Genomic DNA, 25,543 nt, shown 5'->3' with positions numbered 1-25,543 from the left:
CCCGCCATATTACGGTGTACAAATGAATCCAAGAGGTTTGGAAGGGAGGGCCGCGTGTGCGCAGTGAAAATCCACTCGGGAAGTGGCGTTCGGAATTAGAGTGCATGCCGCGACGTTCGTTCGGAAAAGCACGGTTGTCAAACTTCTGTTCCAGGTAACAAGCCGTGTGTAATTGCAATTTTAGGTAAGTTCCTCCTCCTTTAACGCTCGACGCACGGACGTCCGCTTTGTTCCTCTTTAACGCTCGCTAACTCTTCCCCCGGCATGAAACGAGAAACATTTTTCCCGAGTGAGAGCTCCTCTTCCAAATCCTGCAAAAATATACAGAACTCCTCCATCCAGTAACTCGTTTGTACCGTTGAGCCCGACAAAAGAGTTCACAGTAATCTCAGAGTCTGTACGCTTACACGCCAGCTAAATAATTCTTGGAAATCGTCTAGAATATCGAACGTTTCCGAAACGTTTGTCAGAATTCGAGAGCAATCAATGGCTGGATGGAAATAATTGCCTAAGGTAATTATTAATTATTCCAGAGAAATCAAGTCAGCTTCACAGAGAACGGAGTCTGTTGAAGTTCGATAAGCTGACCGATGATTATTGTGTAAATTAGCCGAGTGATCGACGAATTCTGAACACGGAAAGCTTAGCCAACGTTTCGGAGACGAAAATTCTCGCGGAATGGCCGAGCTTTTAAACGGAGGTCGGAAGAATTCGCGGAAGAGCGAAGGCACGCGTGGTTTTTCGTGGAATCACAAAATTAAACGAGAGGCCGAAACGTCGGGACGGTCAGTAGGCGTCGTTAATTGCAGTTCAGCGGTAACTATGTCACAGAGCTTATAAGCGACAAGCGCCACTGGCGACGATGCTCGCCGTCTAAATATATCGTGCCTCGTTACGCGCACTCCAACATTTTCGTGTGTTTTTTAAGCCGTCGCGCGTTCGAATATGGCACGTTGACACCGAACACGCGGCCGCGTCGCGTCGCGTCGCGTCCGCGCCGTCAACGACGAGGAGGGATGGATTCCGCGCGCGCGGAAACCACCCCGTGAAAGAGCCGCGTGTGGCCGATGGATGAATGAATGGAAAAGAACGCGTGCGTTTGGCAAGGTGACAGTCCGCCTCCGTGAAACACTGAATGCAGCCAGGATTCGCGTGTTTGTTCGGAATCTGTGGCCCCCGTTTGTCACCGGGCGCGTCCCGACGCGTTCCGACGCGTTCCGACGCGCCGCGCCGCGCCGCGCCGCGAGCAGAACGCGCGCACGCCGACGATCGTCACTACCAAAATTATCCTGTCACGTCGCGGCGGACCAAAATCTCCGTGGATCCATCGGCGCTGCCAAAATGTCAATTCGAGGACGACGTTTGATAGCTGGTTTTTCGGTGCTCGGACGGTTTAAAATGCGATGACGGCTCCTTCTCTAGCCATTGTGCGCTGCGCGAATTGTTTTGTGCGCCGCGCGTCGATGGGATTGATTGTCCCCGTTTCGTGAAATTCTCTTTTCGAAATTATTTAGTTGTCGCCGGAGTTTAAGGGGATGTTCTAGTGTAAAGTTCGCGGTTTTTTTTTAACTTTGTTAGGGCATTTTTTGTGAAGAAACTATTAAACATTTTGCAGTCGATTTGACAAGATTTATTTGTACGTGTTTCAACGACGTTGGAACAAAAAAATTTAAAATTAGTGCCACTGCATACTCTCAAACATAGTCGCTTTTACGAAAGATCGCCTCACGGTGTTCATCATTCCGGCCATTCTGTTTGTCTGAAATAAAAAAGAACGCGAAAGTTCCTTAATTAGTATGAATTTGGCTATAGCAGGTACTAGGACAAAAGATAAAGAGTGGAGGCCTAAGAAATAGAAAAGAATAACAATTTTTGGTTGATTCTGGTAGCTTTTGAAATATCATGGACATCGTTCTGAAAAACACAGCTTCTAGAAAAATGCCTTTAAATTTTAGTATATGAGCCGTTTATTTTGAAAGTGGCATAAGTCACTTTACCGCAATGAAAAGTGATGATTTTTTAATGTTTACACGAAATTATTGATACTGAGAAAAATATCAGTATCCTGAGATAACAAATACAAGTAGATCTTCTCGAAAGTTAGCATCTATATTTTTAAACGTGTTAAAACGCAAACCTTTAAATATATCGACTTAACCCTAGAAAGATAACCATATGACAACGTACGTAAAAGGTAACCATACGCTTCAGAGGCGTATGCTTTTCTAAGGCGTCAATTTTATACTAACAATGGATATTTATTTAAGTTAATCTAGTCATTTTAAAGGTTTGGCATTATTGTAAAAATAAAATGCATTTATATTATATTTTTTTATATTTTAAGTAATTTTAAACTTAAATCACTAGACCTCTATGAAAAATTAACAAAAATCAACAGTCTTCGCAGGCGCCTCTGCGACGTAGGTTATCTTTCTCGGGTTAAAATCAAAGTGACCGACTTAACAACAAAGTGACTTATGCCACTTTCAAAATAAACAGCTCATATCTTAACTTCGTTAAATTTGGAGTTCACATGTAATGTTTCAGAGATAAACGATATCCTTTAAGAATATCCAAAAAAATTGGATTTCTTTAAAAATTCACAATAGAATACCCCCTCAAATGATGCATCTTTAATGTTTTACAGGTAATGATGCAGCCTTTAACACGTTGAGTGCTGCGTCATATGTCTACTTTTTAACTAGCTATCGAAAATCTCTTTAATTGTAATATGTTGAGCAAATTGAATGTTATTAAGATCTTTAGAATACAAAAGGATTGAACTAATATTTTCCGTGGTAAATTCTATCATTCTAGTTTCGAATTCATTAAGTGACTCTGATATTGTCGGAATTTTTAGAGTCAACATTCGACAGTTAATCTGTTAATAAAATAGAATTGATGAGTTTAACACGTTCGGGATCATGGTTGGACATGTGTGACTTCCGCAAACTTGCAGTTTACGTAAATATACACAAATTAACCTGATTTGATGTCATCATAAGTCATAAGTCATTTTGGTCATAAAGAAAGAAACGATAGAGATGCGAACGTTGTTAATAATGGCTCGAGAAAATATAATAATATGATTTCCAGCAAGCGGCAAGTAGAAAATCTGGAATGAGTGTTTTTGATTCGTCAGATTGCTTCGGCTTCACTGCACTGTGGAATTTGTGATTTCGCGATTTCACGGATGTGGCGTGCAAAAACTGACAATCCTTCGTATTGCACTATTTTTATAATTCTTGAATCGTTTGCAGGTATTGTTTGAGATTCGTGAGATTACATGAGATTTGTTTCTACGTCGAAAACATTCAAACAAAGCTATTCTCGCGTGCTCGATTAAAATCGTGTCATTCTGGTTCACATTCAGTGAATCACTTCGATTATATTTTAACGAGTACGGTGTCCACGGAACGTCGACTTCATTAGCGAGTTTGTTTCCGATCCCCACGCCGGATATGTTATTTTTACTCTGCGACGGGCTTCCTTCGTGCCTGTACAAACGTCCGCGTTCGGTCGTTCAGGAAAAGAAAATGAATTGGACGGATTTTGTATTTTCCGACGACTAGAGCGCTGAAGGAAACTGACGAAGAAGTTTGGTTTTCAGATGTCGGCGGAGAATTTGACAAGCCCGAAGCCCCCTTCGATGGCTTCAAATAAATAGCAAGACTCGATATTGGAGGATTGATTTTAGACGGGTCTAAATATTTACGCGCGCCGAGAATTCGAGCGTGTATGCTTCCCGTTGGGTTTACACAACGTCGCACTGTTAAGTGTTCGTTTGAATCCCGGCAGCCTGTTTGAACGGCTTACACTGAATACGCGTATACGAGATCTTATTGCAAATAAATCTGCGCCAGACTGTCCGCTTATGCTTGACGACTCGCCGATTTCAACAGGTCACGTCGAGTCCGCTTCTTTTCTCCACGGTATTCAACGATTGAGAAACGTTCCATCGATTGTGTATGGCTCCAAACGTTGTTTTATTTTATCACATTTCGGATTATTTTTGGAAACATTTCAACGACCGATCGTGTATTCTCAATCTTGCACGCTTTCATCGATATGTGAAAATATGGAGAAGTGTTTATTAACGTTGGGTAGTAATAAAATTACGCTGTTCAGTTTGGTAAACGTTCAAAGCAATAAGTCATGAAATATCAAATTACTGCTTGATGAATTTTTACGACCAAAACTTCGTAGTCTCCGCACTCTGCCTTGAAACTATTTACAATTTCCTACGCAAAGCGATAGACTCTGAAATTCTGATTCATCATACTATTATTTAAGTAATGAAAAAACTACCTGTACTTCCTTGAAATTGAATCACCAAAAATATGCAAATTCACCAACGTCGATACATTATTTACATTCAAAGCATTCGCTTCAAGATTAATATAGCTTTCAAAGAATGTTCAATCCATTGAATATAAATTATTTTGTTTATTCAATGCTTTTCTATTGTTACTTTATATATAGATATAATAATATATATATATATATAGATATAATAATATATATATATATATATATATATATATATATATATATATATATATAGATATAATAATATATATATATATATATATATATATATATATATATATATATATATATATATATATATATATATATTTAGATATAATATATTTAAATATATATATATTTAGAATGACCATATGATGCTGATCAAGTGTCTGCCATTCGTCTTCGTATCGTGTGCCCTGGCGTTCTCCAAGAGGGTGCATATAGGTAAGAAAATTTATCCATGATTAAGAGCGATTATGCAATATAAATTTTAGAGAAACGTTAGAAATTTATATTAACTTTAAAATGTTAGGATTCATGTTCGTAGTTACAATATATTTTGGTAAATACAGCTTTATGTAAAGTGACAGATGTATTAAAGAATGGCGTATAGTTCTCGCGCGACAGGAGGGTACATTCCCCCTCTTACTATCTGCCCCACTGCCGCAACTAGTAAGAGGGGGAATATAAACACAAAGACGCCAACTTGTCGCGCAAGGGCTATACTAATACTCACCATGAATCGAGGATCATAAGTGTGTAAACGTGATACTTTTAGGAGGGCTCTTCGACGATGGCGACGAGATGCAGCGAACTTTCGAGACGTCCGTTAAAACGATCAACAAAGATCGCCACGTTAACCAGGAGTTCGCAAATGTGTTCCTCGTCGCAGATTCCATGGAAGTCGATACAGATCCATATGACGTGGCACTCAAAGGTATAAACATAAATTGATTGCAGTTAGAGCTGGCCAGGTAAAACTCGAAAAGATAATATTTCAAATACCATTTCAACTTATCTTAAATTTACTAATCATTTAAACCTACCTAACGCTTCAAAAATACCAAAATTAAAAACAAACGAAACATTATTTAGCTACTTTTGCTGTCATCGGGATAGAGCAGTTACCATAACTTAAACACAAACAGACCGAACTGTATTTACTGGTTGAAATAACATTTTACCCAGTATTGACTGCAGTGTACACTCATGGATTGCATTTTGATTTGCAACGTTGTTGGAACGTTTTCAATCCGATTGACTTGTTGACGTGTTCAGTTTGCGAAATGATGGGCACTGGAGTGGCAGCGATTTTCGGGCCCAAGAATAGAATCTGCTCGGATCACGTGCAGAGTATATGCGACACCATGGAAATACCGCATATTTATGCGAGGTGGGAACCCTTGCCGGTCCGTGGAAAAGGAATAAACTTGTACCCCCACGCAGAAACACTTTCGAAGGTGCGTAAAACCTAAGGGTAGCATAAAATACTGTATTTGAAATATTTATCGCGACATTCTATTATCAGCTCGCGACAGATGAAGTCTGAGCAATTCCACAGAGTTACTTGAACCAACGATAACATAAGCGAAAGCATCATAAACAAGATTGCAATAGAACTAATTACTTTCGTGCACAGAAAACATTGATTTCACTGCATAATTTATATGGTTCGCTACATTTTATAATTGAATGAAATATGTGTTTAATAGGGAAATATGTAGTGCATTGTTTCCGCGAAAATGAATTGGCTGTTACATCAAGGTGAACACTACATTGATCGTGAAATGTTACTTAGAAGTATTTATGTTACTTCGAAGAAACATATTTCTTACTGTTTTCAAAGTTGTATCTCATTTGTATCTCATCAGGAATCAAACTAATGCAATTATAAAACGCGTTGCCTTTTAATCTTTCTACAGTTTTTCAAGTGAAGCTAAATTCATTGATTTCGATATTAGATATTGGTACCAACAGTAAATCGATACACGTTTATCTGTTTCATTTCGGGCAAAACGTACACGTTAATTGCATACAGTTGCATTCGTTAACGAAGAGAAAAGTATAGAGTTACAGAAATCTTCGTATGTCGTCAGATCTTCGATCAATTAATCACCGAATTTGAGTGGAAATCGTTTGCCATTTTATACCAAGATACAGACAGCTTGATACGTGTTCATCGTATACTGGAACGCGTGGATGCTCGCGCGCAGCGTGGACGTATTATCTTCTTATACCATTTGGGAGACGGTCCTAATTACAGGTACATGACACGAAATTATCATTCATTAAGCGCAGTAAGTATCGATTAATTTATAATACATTTATCATGCGCGATATACGTTAAGAAACGATGAAGAATCTATGAACGATAGCTGCTGCCCGAATAGATTGAATTGATCGCCAAAATGTTCATGAATATACATACACATCAATTTTCGAAATGTTAAATAAATTCATAGCGAACAATAACTTCGAGCTGTCGATTCTGCTTTCACATCCGGTCATAATCGATATTCTTCAAGGGAGAGAATAATTAATCACACAATGCTGCATGAAATTTTCTGCAGGAAGGTGATGCAGGAGATAAAAGAGGAGGAAACTGAGAACATTGTGATTGATTGTTCAATCGAAATTCTCGCGGAGGTGCTGAAACAGGCGCAGCAAGTCGGCATTATGTCGGAGAAGAACAGAGTCATAGTGACTTCTCTGGTAAAATGATTCACAGTATTCAATACCTCAAATGAATGAAACACCTTTTAGTTTCGAACTGAAGATCTGACAGATTCGAAATGTATACCTACTAATAACAATGACTGATTCGCCATTTTTCTTCAGGAACAGTCTTTTGTGCCAGAAAAGAAGTCAGTAATAGATTATCTCCTAATTATCATACCTCATTATTACACGATATCGCTGTCTTATTAAGAATTCAAGAAGCTAATTTTCACGTGAATTTTGAACAAAATTTTAGTCGAATTGTTGACGTTATTATTAAGTTTAAGTTATGTTGTCGTTGTGTTAAGAAAAAACAGTGAATTACATGCTCATTGTATTTAGCAACGAAGAAATGACTTCTTTATTGTACAGGTCTTGAACGAAATCTCAGCTAATTTGTGAATTCTATCGTTGCAGGATCTTCAAACGATAGATCTCGAACCCTATCAATTCTCCGGGGTGAACTTTACCGGGGTTAGGCTGATAAACCCTGAGAACACTGTGGTGTCGAGCATCGTGGAAATGCACAAAAATGAATGGGGTTTAGAGGCGTCTAAGTTACGCGTTGAGCCTGCTCTCATATATGACGCTGTGCAACTTTTCGCAAGGGCCTTCAAGCATTTAAAGGACGCCATTAAGGGTGACGTGAAACAATTATCCTGCAACGGCAGTTTAAGTTGGGAGCATGGCTACAGTTTGAGCAACTTTATGCGTCTCGTAAGATTGTTGTTAATTATTATTTATTTTGCATTGCATCATCTCCTTGCATATCTCCTCGTTGCAATCGTTCCTACCGTTTTCACATACAACGCTGCCTAAGACTTAAAGCGATTAAAACAAGGCGAATCGAAGAAACATATTTCTTACTGTTTTCAAAGTTGTATCTCATTTGTATCTCATCCGGAATCAAACTAATACAATTATAAAACGCGTTGCCTTTTAGTCTTTCTACAGTTTTTCAAGTGAAGCTAAATTCGTTGAAATCTGAAAATCAATTTCTTTTTCATTTTGCATTTTTTTATATGTTACATGTTAACCCTTCCGCAGAATAAGTTTAAAATCATTGTAGAATAGCGCAGTTTCCAACGTGTACGTGTATTTTTAAAGTGAGGGCTATGTGACCCGAACACCATTAGCGTAAGTTTCGATGAACATAAAACATACTTAAGATTCAGGTTGCAAGAGCGAAATAAAGATGTATATTTTCTTCTAGTAGTTTTAATAAATTGAAAGCAGTGTAACGACATTCTTCAGTTCTTCTGATGTCTAATCTGCATTCCACTTACCCATTTTTGCCCCCCTAAGTGCATAAAATCCGCAGTTCAGTACGGTGGAAATAATACGAATTTAATACTGATGATAAGATTCGATACTGAGCACCGAAAACAATAGATTTTTGACAGAGGAATAGGAACGTGCATCGAGAATTCAAAAATAGAGCAAAGTGTTCCGTTACCACGATAAAATTTGTTCTCTCTATCATTGTCATCATACTGCGAGAGTATATGTATGTGCGGAGAGCCCCCTAGGTAATTCTCGATGATTACACTTTCAGGGCGAAATGGAAGGTTTGACCGGTTTGATTAAGTTCGACACGGCCGGGTTCCGCAGCGATTTCCAGTTGGACGTGGTGCGCGTGACGGAAGACGGCTTGAAGAAGATCGGAATGTGGAACAGCACGAACGCCATCGAATGGGTGTCGGAAAGTCGTCCTCCGAAGTCACAGCTCGAGTTGAGTCTGCAGAATACAACGTTCATCGTCATGATAGCTATCGTACGTGCCAGAATGAAATTTGAAACGTCTTACGTTCTTCAATTTTCGTTAAACTTTCCGACGGACAAAGATTGATGATGGCGGGATTGGCACGGGACGACCATTGAAAGTTATGACACCAACTTGATATCTGCTTAACACGTTCCGTGCCACGTGTACCATCCATGGTACACGCTTGCATGTTTACTTAGTGAACTGAACAAATTGTTTACAAGAAATTTAGAACCGAAGAATCAATTTCCACCGCAAGAATGGGCGTAGATAAGTTTTTGTTACGTTGTTATGTGTACGAGAATTAATAATTGCACGTAATACATCAAGTTTTAGTAAAATATCAAAGTGTGAAGATTCGAGTAAAAAAAGCTCGGCACGGAACGTGTTAATAGTCAAGATGGACGTTAATCCTCGAGACATTTTCTCGTACACGGCACAAATTGTACTTTTCTAACATAACATTTGAAGTTTGTACGTTACGTTAAATGGAATTTTGGCGACGCCGTGTATAATGCAAGAGGGGAGGATACGAAAGGGTGCGTGTCGTTCTGGGCCCGCTACAGAATCCATCAGCAAGACTATCTAGCGGTGTTAGAGCGATACTTACTGTTAGACGCGGGGATATCGGTAAGACAGTTAACCGGTCAGCTTTTACGAATATACTCGTCACGTAGTAATGGCAATACTTTCTTATGACGAGTATACTCGTCACGTATAAGTAGGCCATTATAGGTCAATCTAGGTGATTATACAGGGTGTCCCAAAAATGTCTCGCAATCCGAAAGTGGCGGGTTCCTCAGGTCATTCGAAGCAACTTCTTCCTTTACAAAAATTTTCTCCGACGCACCGTTAACGAGTTATTAACGAAAAACAGTGACCAATGAGAGGCGAGCTCAGCTGACGCGAGGCGACCGAGCCAATGAGCGGAACTGGACTTCGCGCGCTGGTTGGCTGGGCCGCCTCGCGTCAGCCGCACTCGATTCTTATTGGTCACTGTTTTTCGTTAATAACTCGTTAACGGTGCCTCGGAGAAAATTTTTGTAAAGGAAGAAACTGCTTGAGGAACCCGCCATTTCCGGATTGCGAGACATTTTTGGGGCACTCTGTATAGATATAGGTATAGGTCATTCGAAGTAACTTTTTTCTTAGCGAACATGTAATCCGCGGCTTTGTTTACGAGTTTTTAAGGAAAAACAGTGACCAATAAGAGGCGAGCGCGCGAACAGCAAAGTAGCCGAGCGAGCGAGCGGCCGCGGTTTCGATAGTGGGGCGCGACGGCTTCGGTCCACGTTCGAAGCAATGAACAAGTCACGAAGCGTTAAGTTTTCGAACTTTTTTACTACATAACAATGATAATTTTAAGAAGAACGCGGTTCATCCTAATTCAGAATGTTTGAAGAATATTTACTAATTTTTTGGACCCGAAATAATAAGTAGTTTAAACCTTTGCACTCGAAGCTATTTTAACTGTAAATATAAGATCATTTTTCTAATTTACAATGTTTTTATGCTATATGGCAAAATGCATTTTATGCATATGAAGTTGACTCTTGGAAGTCACACAACAATTACACTCTTAACAATTTTTTAAATCTAAACTTTGTCGATGTAAAAATTATCTAGATATAGGTATAGATATAGGTATAGGTCATTCGAAGTAACTTTTTTCTTAGCGAACATGTAATCCGCGGCTTTGTTTACGAGTTTTTAAGGAAAAACAGTGACCAATAAGAGGCGAGATCAACTGGCGTGAGACGACCGAGCCAATGAGCGGGACTGGGCTTTGTGCGCTCGCGGGCTGAACCGCCTTGCGCCAGTCGAGCTCGCCTCTTATTGGTCACTGTTTTTCGTGAAAAACTCGTAAACAAAGCCATGGACTGCATTTGCCTTAAGGAAACAGTTACTTTGAATGACCTCAAGAACCCCTCATTTCGAGGAAATAACGTAGTTTTGGGACACCCCGTATAGGGATCAGCGATGGATCTGGGTATAGCGGGAAAGGTACCGATCTGCTAGCATGCGTCGGAAGTAGCCGTCACCAGTGCAGTCAGGAAAAGTAGCTACGCAAGGCGACACATGCATAGGGAGTCCCGTGTAGCGGCGTGGGGCGAACAATTCTGAAGTGGCTCTGCGTCGCATCGTCATCGTAATTCCGAATTACAATGCTCACCCGGTAGACGCTCCACGCCACTTTTCCTAACTGCACCGGCCATCACAGCATTATTCAGTTAATATCGATATCTTACTGATACTGACAAATGTAAATAAATCATAACACAAGAAGTTCAGCTTACAAAGCTCCATTTGCATTACCGCATATTAATTACATATTTTCTAATAAATTTATATTATTTGTTATATACACGTTCTACACGTTTTTTAAATAAGAAATCCAAGGTAATACTAGAGAGTAAGTTGAACTTGGTCATAATTGCGTGGTCGATAAGCCTAAATCGAGGTACACTGTACGTCTAAAATAAGTAGATTACAAAAGATTTCAAGTATATAGGGTGTTTATTTTAGCCTGCACACGGAAATATCTTCGTTATATTTGCTGATATAAAAAATGTGTCAGGACAACTTTATTTAGTTCACGGCTTTAGTTCATAGTGACGAAGATCGTTAAATTCGTCTTGATCTGCACAACACTGCTGTGTTATTAAAAGATAAGGATTAATATGCAAAAGATAGCGATGACCTTCACTACTTGAAAAAAAATTGTCTTGAGAGAGAAAGAACATGATTCGCAATATTCTTAGCTTTGGACTAAACAAAGACATCTCAAAATGCAGGATAAAATAAACATCCCGTATATGTATAACTAAAGTTAGAGTGACAGATTACTTTGGATCTCAAATTTGGCGATGTCACATTTCATAGAATAATCCATAAATAAGAGGGAGGAAATCAGTGTCGTAAAAGTGAAGTACGTTTATGATGCTTGCAGAGTCACCCTTACGGAATGCTGAAGCAATCCGCGGAAACGATGACCGGAAATGATCGTTACGAGGGATTTGGAATCGATATAATTCACGAGCTCAGCAAGATGCTCGGTTTTAATTACACGTTTGAAGTGCAAAGCGATAACGTGTACGGATCCTACTCTGCGAAGGCGAAAAAATGGACTGGAATGCTCGGCAAAGTTATTGCTGGTGTTAGTTATAATATCGACGTAAAAGCATGCTATAGTTGTGAAAGGCATTGAAATGCAATATCCAGTAATTTTATGTTGCAGGAGGCACATCTGGCTATTACCGATCTGACAATTACCTCGCAACGAGAGTCAGCGGTCGATTTTACGATGCCTTTTATGAATTTAGGTATGAAAATGCATTCGAAAATATATGCTTCGATGAAATGATGGGTTTGTGATCTGGAATATCCGTGCACGAGTGATACATTTTTTTTATTTCACGGATTGGTTTCTTTTCTGTTGAACTGCAAGATAATTCGTTGCTTCGAACGATAGTAATCTTAAAAGAAATAGCAGAAATGAATAAAGTAAAGGAATTGAGTTTTCAAGATCTCTTGTCTCATAGTATTGCGCTGCTTGTTTTAAACTTACAAATCGTGTGCTTTCCAATATAACGTTAAAAATATTTCTAAAATATACAAACTCCAATACGCCTTCGAAATTATTTGGAATAAAATTCAGTAACACCTTTAATATACAGGGTGGGGCATTTTAAACAGGTCACCTGAATAACTCGCTTATTTTTGAAGGTAGGAGAAAATGCATTAGACCAAACTTACTTGGTATCGGGGGGCTCATATATAATCTGGTATTACCAATTTTTCTGTAGGTGGAGGCATCAAGGAGATATGAAGGTCAATTCTGTTTTTTTAAATGGAACAGTAAGCTTTTTTACTTACATTCTGATAGAGTGTTTCGAGGCGAATACAATGAACTATTATGAAGGTCATTCAAGGTCACCCAAAGTCAACTGCAAGAAAAAATAAATTGTCTCAGAGTACTTTTCGAATACTTGTGTATCACTGTGTGTATTACGTGACACGGGCCACAAAAGATAAACAAACATTCAATCACATTGTACGCTTATCTGTATCCTCAAACATTATTGGTAATTTTAAATTATCTGTTTTAGAAAATAATTTGAAGAAAAATTCGGAGATTTATACATTTCAGCGAAGGATTAGAAATGTCTTAAATATTTCTGGACTTTTCGTACTAAATATCATATGGTCATAGTGTTGTGGTCGTTGCATTGGACTTGATCTTAGCTTTTGACGATAAAAATTGCACACAAGTAAATAGATGACATTATTTTTTGACTAGATTTATGAACAAATTTGTGTGATTATTTGCCATTTTACTGTATTTTAGCTTTGCTTTTCTGTGTCATTTTGGGCGACTTTGAATGACCTTCATAATAGTTCATTATATTCGCCTCGAAACACTCTATCAGAATGTAAGTAAAAAAACTTACTTTTCCATTTAAAAAAACAGAATTGACCTTCATATCTCCTTGATGCCTCCACCTACAGAAAAATTGGTAATATGAAGGTCAATTCTGTTTATATATATATTATATTATATATATATTATTATATATAACAATAATAATATATATATATTATTATTCTGTATATACATATATATATTATTGGTCTAATGCATTTTCTCGTATCTTCAAAAACAAGCGAGTTATTCAGGTGACCTGTTTAAAATGCCCCACCCTGTATATATTTCTCAGTCAACTCATAAAGTCTTTTTCGTAATTTACATTCGTGATAGTAATTTACAACGTTAAACGATTCAATCGTGTCGAAACAATGAAATTTTAATCCGGGGGGATAACATTTGTTTGAATCATTTCAGGGATAAGTATCCTGTATCGAAAGCCAACTCAGACACCGCCCAGTCTTTTCTCATTCTTGTCGCCATTTTCTGCCGGAGTCTGGTGGTATTTGATCGGAGCTTACATATCCGTGTCACTGTTGCTGTTCGTAATTGGCAGACTCTGCCCTGCTGAATGGAACAACCCTTATCCATGTATAGAGGAACCAGAAGAATTGGAGAATCAGTTCACTTTTAAGAATTCCCTGTGGTTCACCATTGGCAGTATTATGCAGCAAGGTTCTGAAATTGCACCCATGTGAGTTGAATGTTTTAATACTAATATTTTTCATTCACTAACGAAACTCTATCGTCTCAGAGCGAAGTACTAATATTTCATATTGTTATGATTTTCCATAATATTGCATAGACTTCTGGTCCCCTTCGCCGGTGAACACATTTATTTATTGATTCAACACCATACAAATTTTCACCTGAATTATTTATTTATAATTAATTATAAATCTATTCAAGGTCATTTTGTACGTCCATCTTTTTTGATGTCTATCATAGACCTGCTGATCTTCTCCTCGTTAACAGCTACTATTGACCAGTTAATTTAATTTGAAATTAATGTTATGATTTCACACCCCGTCGAAACGATATTAGATCCTCAAAGAAGATATGCTCCGTTCTCTCATAAAATATATCGAAAATCAATTATTTGGTATATATTTATTTATTTATTTTTGGTATATATTTCAATTTTATTATATTTGCATCTACAAGTATTAATATTGCTGACTCTATTTACTTCCTACCGTTTTTCTATTATCTTTCATATAATATTTCATATAGTATGGAGGAAGTTTAACAAAAAAAAGCGTAGAGAAAAAGGAAATTTTCTAAATGGTACACTTAAGCAACAACGTACATTGCATTAACTTCTTCTTTTGTACAATATTATACTAATTTCACATGTTTCTATTTTTAATATGTTAGGGACAACTTATTTTTTAAAGAAATCACAGGCAGATAGCCCGATGCTATTTCTCAGCCGGTTGTTTTATGGCAAGGTCGAAGGTTAGATGTAGCCAATTCTTCTACAGTAGTCTGGGAATTCACTTTCTTGGGCTTAAATTATCTTAGCATTGTTTTAAGGTTCAAGCTCGTAGTATAGTAGGTCGTTGAATTCAACTCGATACCAGCAAGAATATTATCAAATCACAATATGTATTAGCATATAAAAAATCAAGGTGACCAGCGTTTTTTATACAAAAAAAATCTTTTCCAAAGTCTCTATATCCTAACATATAGAAAAGTCAACTAGAATAGTCAAAAGATCAACTTTTACTGGAAACATTTTTTTGCCATATCATCGAAAATGTCTAAAAAGTTATAGTTCGTTTTGAAATTGTATACGAGCGTTCAGTGCGCATCGATACGAGCCTAAGCAATAGATAAAAACCGCAAAAAACTGCATTAAACATTTTTAGATATTCTTTTATAAGCCTTGTTAAAGTTTAAATTGTTAAAAACCTAACATTCTTCCTGCGTGGACTAAATATGCTTTTGACACGCATAAACAGTTGAAATATAAGTCCTTCCACGTATAAAACTATATCATGAATTTTCATTTTAATATTTTATAACGAGTAATTAAAATAATTAGTTTTAATCTTAATTTCATATCTTTGCCTTTATAAAGCTATATCCCAATCAGAGTAATATGAGGTTATTAATATTCGGGATTTCGAAATTCCAAGGACTTATCAATATACGGGGTGATTCACGAAGCAGTAACAAGCTATATCTTCGATTTGTTTCGAATTAGGAAAAAATGTTACAGGAGAAAGATGAATTCAATATATGTGAAAAAAATGTATCTTAATATGTATGTATCTTAACATGACCCTTATGAGAAAACTATGTATTTCATACTATTACCACTTTGGGTCCATTCGTCTTTCTCCCCTAATACTTTTTCTCAACTCGAATCAAAACAGAAATATAACTTCTTATCTTTCCCTGAATCACCTTGTATAGGGAAAAAAGTGTTATCCAAATATGGAAGTTGAGAAATTGAATTTGAATAATAAATTATTGTCTGTCGGACCATTGTGCGTTCGTAGTAGATTAAGCAGATCTCAAATCGAAGGAACGGGGATGGGTCACGCATCACGTGATGCGCTGGGACTCCCGTACAGAGGAGTGGGGGGGTACAATGGGTGTACATTATAATTTAAACTACGAACGTGACGCGACGCAGAGGCTCTCAACTAATTGCATGTTTCTGGTTTTCAGTGGACTGTCAACGCGGATGATAGCTACTTCCTGGTGGTTCTTTTGCTTGATCATGGTATCGTCGTACACTGCCAACTTGGCGGCGTTTCTGACGGTCGAAACAGTGGTATCGCCGTTTTCAGATGTCGAAGAGCTGGCGAGAAAGAAGACAATTAAATATGGTGCCAAAGATGGAGGATCGACGTACACCTTTTTCAAAGTAAGTTGATGTATCGACCAATAGCTTCCTCAAGGACGTATCAATGAATACCGTCGTACGTGAAGACTTAAAAAGATTACATTGCCTTAGTTGTTAGTTGCAACAAATTTTACAGGCTCGTTACAGCACCCGACGTTCTTGTTTCAAATGTAAGAGATATTTACTAGTTTTAACTAGATGCTGGTTTAGTAGTTCAACCTTAGAACAAGTGAATTAAAACAGAATATATTAATATAAACGCTTTGTTTAACTCCGATTTATTAACCTCCTCCCCTTCGAAAAGATTTTTTATTGTTAATTTAATTATTACCACATTTGAGAGGCCGCACGGAATACTAATCATTGATGACTAAAGTCGACGGCACGTTATCGAAAGTAACAGTTACATAAAGAAATCATAATCACAATTATGTGTTTTACATAAATACATAGGTGTTATTGAATTTATCAATCAATAAATTCATTAAATAAAGCTGCAAGATTTCAATATGTCAGTTAGTCACGCAGTACATTTAGTAGTGTTCAATTTGCTTTTCTGTTGATGAAATAAATTCGATAATTGGTCAAAATACATTAGGCACTCCGTTCCAAAGCTCACAGCGCAGAGTTGATATTCTTTAAAACTGTAAGAGTACGTGATGGCATCTGATTTTTTATGTTGTCAAGTGAGGTAAATCCATTAAACAATGCTTGTATGAATATTCGAAAACAATTAACACCACCAAAGTTGAAACTATTAGGTCATTCGATCGAGCTTACGAACTAATTTTGAAGTAATATCGCAAACACAGATTACAGTCACGAGATAATAATCACGATATACAGTCGCGAGATTAATTAAGAACAATACTTAAACATAATTTAAACTCTAATTATCCACTTGCTATTTACAATGAAATTTGTCAACGACCAAGGTAGTTGGTTTATTGAACTTTTGAAATAACCGAATTAGTTTATTTAAAGGCGTCGCCCCAAATATTTAATCTCACTGTAAATGGATTACATTAGATATTTCCACTGTCCGACAAAATCAAACTTTTTTTCTGAGTTCCTATAGCCACTATGAAATTCTTGAAGAGCTTCACTCCCTGAACAAGAATCCGAAAACCGAATTGCTCCATCATCCTCAGTTTTTTAAATAAACGAACTTTTGTAAAAACCCAAAATTTTCGACAAAAATGAGGTATTGCATGAAAAGTACAAACGTTGGAAAGTTCTAATTGGTGTTAAAAGATAGAGGAGAGTTTCCCGAATATAGTGACATGCAATTTATTAATTGTATTTGGTCCTAAGTAGCAATAAATTGATGTCAAAGTTTAAAAAAGTGCCGACGTGCGCAGTTTCTGCGCAATATTTTTGTATTTTTACGAAAAGTTTTTTGTTCGGCACGAAAACTCTACCCAGCATCAGATTCTGTGAACATTTCTGAAGAAGAAACGGCCCGATAAAAGTGTCGGAACGATATACATTTCGAATAGATCGAGAAAATGTTCGTCGGCAACATGTACACGATGTTTTGCCGCCATATGCTTCGCTGCTCGCTTCTCTCTGTCCGACAGGGCCGAAGCTATGCGTAATCAACACCGACGGAGGGGTCCAATGGGGCACCCACTTAGCGTGTGGGGCGTGCCATTTTTTCTGATACTTCAATGTGCTGTCTTCTTTTACATATTTCTATGGATAATAATCACCAAACTGTGAATCATAAATTAAAAATGGAGAAATAATAAAAGAAAAATAATGAACCAAAGATATTCATTTTATTCTGAATTTGTTCGAATTACAAGTATATCATGTATACAGTTATCGTTTAAATTATAACGATAATACGATCATGAATAAATAATCATTTTCAAAACGTTAAACTTCTTGAAATATATTGTTAAATATATATTTAAATATTTATTTAATTATATGGCGTAGAAGTCAAAATTATACTAGTGTTAGAATATACTTTCGTTACCCACTGCAAATACTCTGGTGTGATCTTTTGTGTGAAATATATCACAGTTTGGTGATTATTATCCACAGGAATATGTAATAAAAAACAGAACATTGAAGACTAAAAAGATTCAAATATTATTTACGAAAAGTGGGTGCCCCATTGGATCCCTCCATCGGTGTTGATTACGCGTAGCTCGGCCCTGTCGGACAGAGAGAAGCGAGCAGCGAAGGATATGGCGGCAAAACGTCGTGTACATGTTGCCGACGAACATTTTCTCGATCTACTCGAAATGTATATCGTTCCGGCAGTTTTACCGGGCCGTTTCTTCTTCAGAAATGTCTACAGAATCCGATCCTGGGTAGATTTTTCGTGCCGAACAAAAAACTTTTCGTAAAAATACAAAAATATTGCGCAGAAACTGCTCACGTCGACACCTTTTTAAACTTTGACATTAATTTATTGCTATTTAGGATCAAAAACAATTAATAAATTGCATGCCACTATATTCGGGAAACTCTCCTCTATCTTCTAACAGGAATTAGAACTTTCTAACGTTTGTACTTTTCATGCAATACCTCATTTTTGTCGAAAATGTTGGGTTTTTACAAAAGTTCGTTTATTTAAAAAACTGAGGGTGATGGAGCAATTCGGTTTTCGGATTCGTGTTCAGGGAGCGAAACTCTACAAGAATTTCATAGTGGCTATAGAAACTCAAAAATCGTGTCGGACAGTGTTATTGGAGTTCGGATTTTATACATTTATCACAAAAGTGAATGAGTGAAATACAAAACAGTAAAAGCTTTAGAAGATGTTAAGAATATTCTTACACTGTTTTTTCAATTTACTAAAGCTATTGGGATAAGAAAGCAATTATTCTGTGCCTGCTGCTTCTTGGAACCGATGCAAAAGATCATCGCTTTCATATGAATCCACGATCTACTAATTACACATATTATTAAAAATCCATATAACAGAGAACTAAACTCAATGTTGTCTAGCATCGTCTCAGCCAATCAAACAATTTAACTTAGGGCGCCCACAGTGTCTAGATCCTTCTACTAATTGTATATTAGTGTGAAATATTATTCGCGTTGCGGATTAGGCAAATGATAGATGGAGCCGGCCATTCTAATTCAGTTTTTTGAAAGACTTATGCCCATTCCAAGGATTCCAACTACCCGACGTACAAGCAGATGTACGACTACATGAAAGCGAACTCCAAAGACGTCCTGACCTCGGACAACGACTCCGGTCTGAAGAAGGTACTCAGGGAAGACTATGCCTTCTTGATGGAGTCGAGCTCGATTGAGTACATAACTGAGAGATACTGCAACGTAACGCAGATCGGTGGACTTCTCGATGCGAAGAGCTACGGGATCGCTATGAAAAAATGTAAGTGAGTCATAATAGTTGACAAAAAGATTACCTTTCACTTTCTACTACAATACTTCAGCAAGTAATTGTCCCTTGTTTATCTTTTGAGGCTGAATTTTTTTTCTGATTTGAAGGCAATCCTTTAAACAAATTTTTATTTTAATGTAATGTCATTTTCATTTTCATGTAATATAATATAACTTTATTTATATAATTTCAACACGAAATGTAATTTTCCAACCGTGATAGAAAAGTTTGTTTAAAGAATTATTTTTGAATATTGTCTTTGAATCAGAAATTCACTTACAAAATATTAACGAGGGATAATTATTTGCTGTAGTATTATAGCACAATATATATATATATATAAATTCTCTCTCTATATATAATATATGTATATAGTTATAATAATTAAACACACAGGGTAAGTCACAAATTAGTTCCTACTTTTCCCCACATTTGACAAAAATATGTTTCCTATTAAAGTTAGTTAGTATTTAACCGACAAGAAATTGCAATTGTTTGAATTTAAAAACAAATTGATTGCCGATAGAAAACAAGGTCACTGTTATATTTTTAAATTAAACTGAGTAATTTTAACTTGATAATATCGTAGGCGAGACGAATTGAACGACCTGCAACATGATGACCTTCAGATAATATTGAAGGAAAAATTGTCAGGAATTAATTGCCACAATATTTGAAATAATTCAGCGATACATAACATCAAGGCTTCGCATGTAAACATAAACAAATGATCGTAAACATTATAAATGCTCATTTTTTTATTCAATTTCAGATCTTAACGCAGAACAAAGAAGAATTTATGTAAAACCAAATACGGTAAATACTCTCCAATCTTCCTCCATCTTGTAAACAAAAATGGACAGTTTGCGAAGTGGAGATACGATTATTCGAGCTTCGCGGCTCATTTTTATAATTATCGATTGTCAGCAATTATAAAAACGAGATGCATGGCTCGAATAATAGCATCTCCTCTTCTCAAATTATCCATTTGTGTTTACAAGCTGAAGGGAAATTAGGGAGAATTTACAGCATTGTGGCAATCGATGCATGGCAATTTTTCCTTCCATATCATCTGAAGATCATCGTGTGGCAGATCGTTGAATTCGTCTCGACGTCGCCTACGATACTATCAAGTTAAAATTACCTAGTTTCATTTAAAAATATAGTGGCGACCTTCTTTTTCTACCGAAAGTCAATTCTTTTTTAAATTCAAACAATTGCAATTTCTTGTCGGTTAAAGTAACTAACTCTGATAGGAAACATTTTTTTGTCAGACCATTGGAAGAGGCTGAAAAATCGTGAGGAATAATTTGTGACCCACTCTGTATATGTATAGTCATAATATGTATATTGGGTAGAGATGTCCCAGTTTCCATGCCTGTCTCAATTTTTGTGCACCCAGACTAGAAACATAGAAAAAGAAAAATTTTATATACAAATTATATTTTTTTATTATGTTTACTTATCAACGTGTAAGATTCAGGGAGAGGTATCACCTTTTTTGTAACATTTTTCTTTTTCTATACGTTTTCAATCCATGAACACAAAAATTGGAACAGGCACAGTAACTGGGACATCTAGCCTCTAGTCAAAGAATGGATATTACATAATGTTCCACACGTGGTGCCACATCCACCGCAAAGTCCCGATTTAACCTTTTAGGTACGGCTGAATTCTGCGCGAGGCTATTTCTCTGGACGGCAGAGTCTGACATGTACTGTACAGAGTGTCTGTATATTCTGTCTGTATATTGTTAACAGCTATATTGTTAAGATAAGTCTGTATATTGTAAATCGATGTGAAGACAAAAGAAGTGTGAAACAATGCATATGAAGACGATTATTTGATTCAAACGATGACCGAGTGAGCTATACAGCTCACAGGGTGTCCCAAAAATATCTCGCAATCCGGAAATGGCGGGTTCCTCGGATCATTTGTTGCAGCTTCTTCCTTTACAAAAATTTTCTCCGAGGCACCGTTAACGAGTTATTAACGAACAACAGTGACCAATAAGAATCGAGCACGGCTGACGCGTGGCGGCTCAGCCAACCAGCGCGCGAAGTCCAGTTCCGCTCATTGGCTCGGTCGCCTCGCACCAGCCGAGCTCGCCTCTTATTGGTCACTGTTTTTCGTTAATAACTCGTTAACGGTGCCTCGGAGAAAATTTTTGTAAAGGAAAGAGTTGCTTCGAATGACCTGAGGAACCCGCCACTTTCGGATTGCGAGACATTTCTGGGACACCCTGTAGTGGCGCGTCGTTCAGAGAGGTGACATCCGCGGAAGCCACTATAGTGGCGCGTCGTGCCTAAAAGGTTAAACCCCATTGGACATTTATGAGATGAAGTAGAAAGATGATTAAGAAATACGGTTATTACTTCGAAAGAAGTGTTAAAACGAAATATTATTGAAATATGGCAATCAATAGATGCAAATGTTACTTCTAAGTTAGCCCACTCAATGGAAAACAGACTTAGGGCTGTTATAAAAGCAAAAGGTGGATCAACTTCCTATTAAAACCTTTAGTTGTTCAATTTAAATAATTGTTAATTGTTTCGTTCGAATACTTTTGTGAGCCATTTCTGGCACGTGTTTACAATCAATGTACTGTAAAAACGCTATGTATTGTTGAATTATTTTCTAATTTTGCTTACGCGGTCTTAAGACCCATCCCTTGTTATATGTGTCATATTATATCAAATGCTTCAGTTTAACACATATATTTTATTAATTGAATGCTAGAAACGCGTAAGCGTTCGAATACTTTCGTGTATGAGTGTATGTACAATTACAAAACGAATCCAATTTAAAATCCAAATGAAAATACAGTCATCGTAATGGTTAGAACAAATAGAAAATATTCAACAGTGTTACGTAGTACGCAAACGGTATTAAAATCTTGTATCGCGTAGTGTCGTTAAAATCGTATCAGTTAATTATACGGTTGAAACAATGTTACGAAGCAATCGATATATATCTTCTATAACTGATTGTTCCAATAATTGTATTTCAGATTCTCCTTACCGCCATGCATTAAACACTGCCGTGCTGAAGCTGCAGCAAAGTGGTTTGATCACAGAACTGAAGAAAAAATGGTGGACGCAAAAACGAGGAGGCGGAAAATGTCGGGTACGCAGATGCGCCGGAAAAAATCCAGGTGGAAATAAACGCACCGTAAATTAATTGAGGAACGTTTTGTAGGAAGATGGAGGTGGCAGTCAAGCAGAAGAATTGGATCTAGATAACGTAGGAGGCGTCTTCTTGGTATTGACTGTGGGTGTTGCAGTATCCTTCTTTTACACTCTGCTCGAACTTCTTTGGGAGGTTGCTCTTACATCCAGACGAGAAAACGTAAGTATCGAAGCGTGTTCGACTTTTTAGTATCGTCTCAATTTATTTACTAATTGAAGGAACATCGCTCGTATCGTTAAAGACTCTTCCCACTTGATGAAACGTTATAGCAATTTTCTGTCCATAAATTGCGACGAATACGATCTTATACGAATACGCTAATTAATTGAAGAAAAACAGATTTGCATCTCATTGGAGATTCTTCCCATTCTATGATGATTTTAGAAACTTCAAAATAGATATTGAATTTAAACCGTTCATCGCGTCTAGACTTTCGATAATAATACATTGCGACAATATCATTGGAAATAATGACGAAAATTTTCGTTACGAAAGTCTTCAAGCATGTATATTTCAATATTACAGTTAATAGATAATAGAAATATACAAATATAGCGTGTTTCTTGGTTTCTGTTTAAATATCAGTAAAAATGTAGAGGTTACCATGAGTTTACAATTATCCACAGCAGTGTGTATTATCCACAGCACCCTATATATTTAAAAAGAACTTAACAAGACAATTACGTTTGTATATTTCTATAGCAAATATATAATAGGAAATAGAAATATACAAATTTGATATTGTATTAACCCTAGAAAGATAACCATATGACAACGTACGTAAAAGATAACCATACGCTTCAGAGGTGCATGCTTTTCTAAGGCGTCAATTTCATACTAACAATGGATATTTATTTAAGTTAATCTAGTCATTTTAAAGGTTTGGCATTATTATAAAAATAAAATGCATTTATATTATATTTTTTTATATTTTAAGTAATTTTAAACTTAAATCACTAGACCTCTATGAAAAATTAACAAAAATCAACAGTCTTCGGTTTATGGGAACAAATCCCGTAAAATATCACAAAAAATAGTGTTTTATCCTTACAAACTAGTAGACTATAATATAATCAGTGTAAAAAAAACTATAATATTATAAAAAATTTCTTTAGAGACAGTCATGACAAACGTCTTTCTTGTGTTCATCACAAACTGTCGCAGGCGCCTCTGCGACGTAGGTTATCTTTCTCGGGTTAAGTTTTGGTTTAGATAGCAGTAACAATGTAAAAGTTACTTTGAGTCTATAATTACGCACAATCACTGCAGTTTGTAAATTCGAAGTTCCTGTATTACCATGTATCGTTGTGCGTAGGTTTCGTTCAAAGAAGAAATCATGGCTGAATTCAAGTTCATCGTAAAGTGTAACAGCGACTCGAAACCGGTGAGAAGAAGAAAAGGATCATCGAACAGGAGCAGAGACGACAGTACAAGGGGCTGTACACCACCTTACGGTTTCATACCTGTGATTAGAACCTCGAGCTCCGACGACAAGTGATTCAAACAGTCGAATGCGATGAACGATACGAATATCAAAACAAAAATGTTCGAAGATGTTGTTTAGCAGAATGTGACTGGCGCACGTGTAAATAAAATTCATCCATCTCGAATGTAAATAAGATTTTCAATTTGCTGCCGCGCGACCCTCCTTTACTCAACTTTCTCATCGCGTGACATTCGACATCACATGATTGGCCACGCACAATTGAACATGCGAGAAGGCCACAAACATCTGTTATGCTCCGACGTGCAATTTTCTTACCACGACATTCTGGAAATAACAGGTTACACTGTCCCACAGATTACTGAACAGAAGCATAAGAGCAGGATTCACTGAAGTTGAAATGATGACACCGCTCTGAGCTCTAAATTATATTTTATGGCAATTTAACTCTTTCACATCATATTACGGGCAATGCCCGTCACGGGATCCCGGAGCCAAACCAGATTATGACGACGCCCGCCCTGTGATTTTTAAGCTATTTCATGACATTCTCTGTCAGTCTTACTTTTATCGGCCTGTAGTAAACAGTCCTTATTATTTATAAGCCTGAGTACGAAGCATTGAACTATCGAGATGATGGATCCAATAATAATCAGAATAAGAGAGAAAAGGTGATATCGAAGAAAAGGATTATGAAACCAGCACGTAGAATTGAATATAATAATATGAGTGGCGTCAAGAGACGGAAATGAGAAATTTGCAAGCTTACCAATTGTGCGAGAATGTCTAGCAGATTATTTTACTGTATTTGAACCGCTTTATACGAGTAAACGAAATTTGTTTGAACACGAAACAATAGAGCTTAATTAAATTATGTATTCTCTCATAAAGAGGATATTAAAACGAAATTCAGCGGACTGCGTCGGCACGGTAATTGCGAATTTCGGAACGATACAAAGGGGTTAATGACAGCTATAGTATCGGTGTATATAGAGGATTCTTTTATCCTGCAAACATTTAAATATCTTCTTTAATTTTGCTCATATAAGAAAATGTGTCGTAATAAATTCGTTTGGTTCAAAGGTAGGAATATTATGATCGATGGGTTTCCTCTTTCAAGATCATTCTTTCCGAGTTTTTTTAAGCTGATCGTCATTTTTTTGCGTATTTTTTTGTTTATAATACAGCATTGTAGCGCATATCAAGACGAATTTAATGATCTACGACACTATGAGCTTTAAACATTTTTTCAGTCAAGGCTCCGTTTTTAAGAAAAATTAAATGGATAAAATAATATTATTAAATAGAGATCAAATGGCGCATCCGGCGATTGCCTACGAATTTCATTTCTCGTCACGCTACAAGCTACGTGAAGTTAATGCATCTCCCAACATAGTTTTATCAAAAACAAAGTCTCAAATCAAAAAATGTTCTTCTTCATCTTCTTCTTTTTATTTTTTAGCGCT

General features: G+C 36.8%; 1 protein-coding gene across 5 annotated transcripts; it reads left to right on the top strand.

Annotated features, from left to right (window-relative positions):
* The first annotated feature begins 44 nt into the window (after positions 1–44).
* LOC117227313 (glutamate receptor ionotropic, kainate 2) lies at positions 45–24,252 on the top strand. 5 transcript variants are annotated; one of them, XM_076526912.1, is made up of 16 exons: positions 45–184; positions 4,674–4,755; positions 5,090–5,248; positions 5,590–5,771; positions 6,408–6,574; positions 6,882–7,023; positions 7,447–7,746; positions 8,585–8,803; positions 11,745–11,951; positions 12,033–12,117; positions 13,638–13,914; positions 15,900–16,098; positions 19,192–19,435; positions 22,455–22,570; positions 22,643–22,792; positions 23,949–24,252. In XM_076526912.1, the coding sequence occupies exons 2-16, from the start codon at positions 4,683–4,685 to the stop codon at positions 24,129–24,131; spliced, it is 2,703 nt and encodes a 900-aa protein (XP_076383027.1). In that variant the 5' UTR covers positions 45–184; positions 4,674–4,682; the 3' UTR covers positions 24,132–24,252. The 5 variants fall into 5 exon arrangements, 4 of the variants coding, with proteins under 4 accessions (XP_076383027.1, XP_076383028.1, XP_076383029.1 ...); XM_076526913.1 differs by having other exon boundaries at positions 89–154; XM_076526914.1 differs by lacking the exon at positions 45–184 and adding an exon at positions 3,943–3,966.
* The last annotated feature ends 1,291 nt before the right edge of the window (positions 24,253–25,543 follow it).

This window comes from Megalopta genalis, chromosome 16, assembly GCF_051020955.1.
Source record: "Megalopta genalis isolate 19385.01 chromosome 16, iyMegGena1_principal, whole genome shotgun sequence".
Classification (NCBI taxonomy): Eukaryota; Metazoa; Arthropoda; class Insecta; order Hymenoptera; family Halictidae; genus Megalopta; species Megalopta genalis.
The sequence above is the reverse complement of the archived record's forward strand: the minus strand, read 5'-3'. Positions and strand labels throughout refer to the sequence as shown.

What these genes read in the sequence shown, in the direction of transcription:
- LOC117227313 (XM_076526912.1), top strand. Translation starts at nt 4,683, where the DNA reads ATGATGCTGATCAAGTGTCTGCCATTCGTCTTCGTATCGTGTGCCCTG. An exon ending in TCGGCAAAGTTATTGCTGGT is followed by an intron (nt 11,952 to 12,032) that starts GTTAGTTATAAT and finishes TTTATGTTGCAG; the next exon opens with GAGGCACATCTGGCTATTAC. An exon ending in GAGGAGGCGGAAAATGTCGG is followed by an intron (nt 22,571 to 22,642) that starts GTACGCAGATGC and finishes AACGTTTTGTAG; the next exon opens with GAAGATGGAGGTGGCAGTCA.